The sequence below is a fragment of the Nanorana parkeri genome, unplaced genomic scaffold (assembly GCF_000935625.1).
Source record: "Nanorana parkeri isolate BGI_ZX_2015 unplaced genomic scaffold, ASM93562v1 scaffold2270, whole genome shotgun sequence".
In the NCBI taxonomy this organism is placed as follows: Eukaryota; Metazoa; Chordata; class Amphibia; order Anura; family Dicroglossidae; genus Nanorana; species Nanorana parkeri.
Window position 1 is genome coordinate 1 of NW_017308538.1, and position 2,346 is coordinate 2,346.

General features: G+C 47.9%; 1 protein-coding gene across 1 annotated transcript in view; it reads right to left on the reverse strand.

Moving 5' to 3' along the window:
* Positions 1–938: 938 nt before the first annotated feature.
* LOC108801262 (fructose-bisphosphate aldolase B-like) overlaps positions 939–2,346 on the reverse strand; it is a 6,904-nt gene continuing 5,496 nt past the window's right edge. The window contains exons 3-4 of the mRNA XM_018573197.1: positions 1,174–1,385; positions 939–1,085 (exon numbers count right to left, since the gene is read on the reverse strand). Of these exons, the coding sequence (XP_018428699.1) occupies positions 939–1,085; positions 1,174–1,385 (359 nt within the window). The remainder of the gene's footprint in view (positions 1,086–1,173; positions 1,386–2,346) is intronic.

Genomic DNA, 2,346 nt, shown 5'->3' on the forward strand with positions numbered 1-2,346 from the left:
GATATATTTCGCTATCACAACGATCGGAGTCAGAATAGGAACAGCCAATTAGAGATGCTATAGTGTATGTACAGTACAGCAGCCAATCGCTGGGTTTCTCTCAACCAGTGGTACATGCTGGGATAGGGTATATACACTGGAGGGATTTGTCATGGGCTCAGACTAACTGGGACCAACCATGGAATAGGGATGGGTGCTGTTCAGCATGCCCCCCAGGCTAGGCCTAGGGCCTGGGGTGGGCATAGGCTGGTGTGAGGGAAATGCTTCCCTGATGCCTCCAACATGTGCTGTGTTGCTGTTAGAGGAAGAGACCCAGGACCAATGATGGCTCTTGAAGTTTCCTGGAACCTGAGGACTTCAGGAGCATGGCTGGTGTCTTTCCTGTTGAGGATCTATATTCATCCTTGCTCATCTACTACTTCAGTTGCTATCTGCTGCCTCACAAGTGGATCTACACTGATATGCCAACTAGGTCTGTTGAGTCTGGAGTCAAAATATGTTATAACCTGGAAGCTTAGAACCCCTATACCCAATTCCCCCCAGTGAAGATGTTCAATAAAAGTTATTCTGCATTATACTACTGGAGTGGACATCAGCTATTGTGGGAACTAGAAGAAGGGCGGTTAATGCTAATGGGTGGGCAGCTGAAGATCATACCCTAGACAGACTAGAGATGAACCGGGCATTCAGGGGAAGAGTGAGAGCATCTGTCAGGTTTTTCTCTGATGCTCTCTAATGGGAGCATAGAAAACACATTTTCAATAGAATGTGTGACAATGTTTTTTTTTTAAATCTTATTTTATGTGTTCCTGTCTTGGTGACGACCACACACTTTATTTCTTGGATGGGTGTAATTGTCACAGGAAAAGCAAGTGCAAGAAAATCTCCCAAATGAGGTCACAGACATAGTTGGAAAAGGGTTAACATTCTATCATAAACTATGCAAAAATGGCTAGAGTTAGGCTTTCAGAGAAGTAGGTAGGCATTGGGAGGAAGAGCCAAGGAGGAATAGTTGCCTCCAGTATCTGACCTTGTGTGGTAGTTTCTCCATCAGTTCCTGCCAGAGGAGCGGTGCCTTTGTCTACCTGCAAAAGAAAGGCCAGATTCAATATTTAAAAGAAAATTGTAAATCAGTGATGACCCCATTAAGCCAATAAATAGAAGACGACTGACCTTGATTCCTACAACAATGCCCTGATCCTTCAAGAGTTTGGGGAAAAGGACTCCATTATTGGACTTCTGGTACAGGGTCTCATGGAAAAGGATGACCCCTCCGATGCTTTCATTCAGCTTGGAGTCAGCCGTAAAGAGAAGGTTTCTGAAGAAGCGGCGGTTCTCTTCAATGTTCTCCACATTGATGCGCTTCAGGCGACTGCCCATGGTCCCTTAAGTGGGCAAGGTTGGATTGAGAATGGTTGGTTAAGACAGTTCCCAATAAAGAAGTGTAACACAATAATCATGACGAATAAGGGGTCTCTGAACTATGGGGGCAATTTCAAGGTGGGCCTTTAGTATTCAATTACCTGAGTTAAGTACATGACGTGCCGCCCAGCTTCCTGATTGGTCAAGCCGGCTTAATAGCAAATCAGGAAGCCGAGAGGCCGGTCATGATGTGCCATCTGGCTTCCTGATTGGTTAGGAAGCCAGGCTGTCTAGCGACAAGTGAAGCCGGGTTCCTAGCTAATCAGAAAGCCGGGAGGTGGGTGCCACCCAGCTTCCTGATTGGCTAGGAAGTCAGCTTCACTTTGCGCTGGCAGCCTGGCTTCCTGATCAATCAGAAAGCTGGGGGGTGGGTCATGACCTGCCATACTGCTTCCTGATTGGTCAGGCTGCCTGGTGACAAGTGAAGCCTGCTTCCGAGCCAATCAGGAAGCTGGGAGGTGAGTCATGACCTGCTGTACGGCTTCCTGATTGGTCAGGAAGCCAGGCTGGCTAGCAACAAGTGAAGCCGGCTTCCTAGTCAATCAGGAAGCCGTGTGGCACGTAGTGACCTGCCTCCTGGCTTCCTGATACAGGAAGCCAGGCTGGCTAGTGACAAGTAAAGCCGGCTTCCTAACCAATCAGGAAGTCGGGAGGCGGGTTATGACCAGCCGCTTGGCTACCTGATCGGCCGGGAAGGGGGCTCCATGCTCCCTCATGGAACTGCCAGTCAGTTCAGGTATCGGGGTGAGTATCAGAGCATTCCTACTTTTAACCCTAGGACTGTGGGGGTAGCCCCTATGCATAGCTATACAGAGCAGGAAGATAGGGGGTCGTTTAGCTGTGTGTGTAATCTGAGCTTCAGTGGATAAGCTCTGTATACAGGATCTTTTTTAGCAAATCACGTATGTGTGTATATATATATAT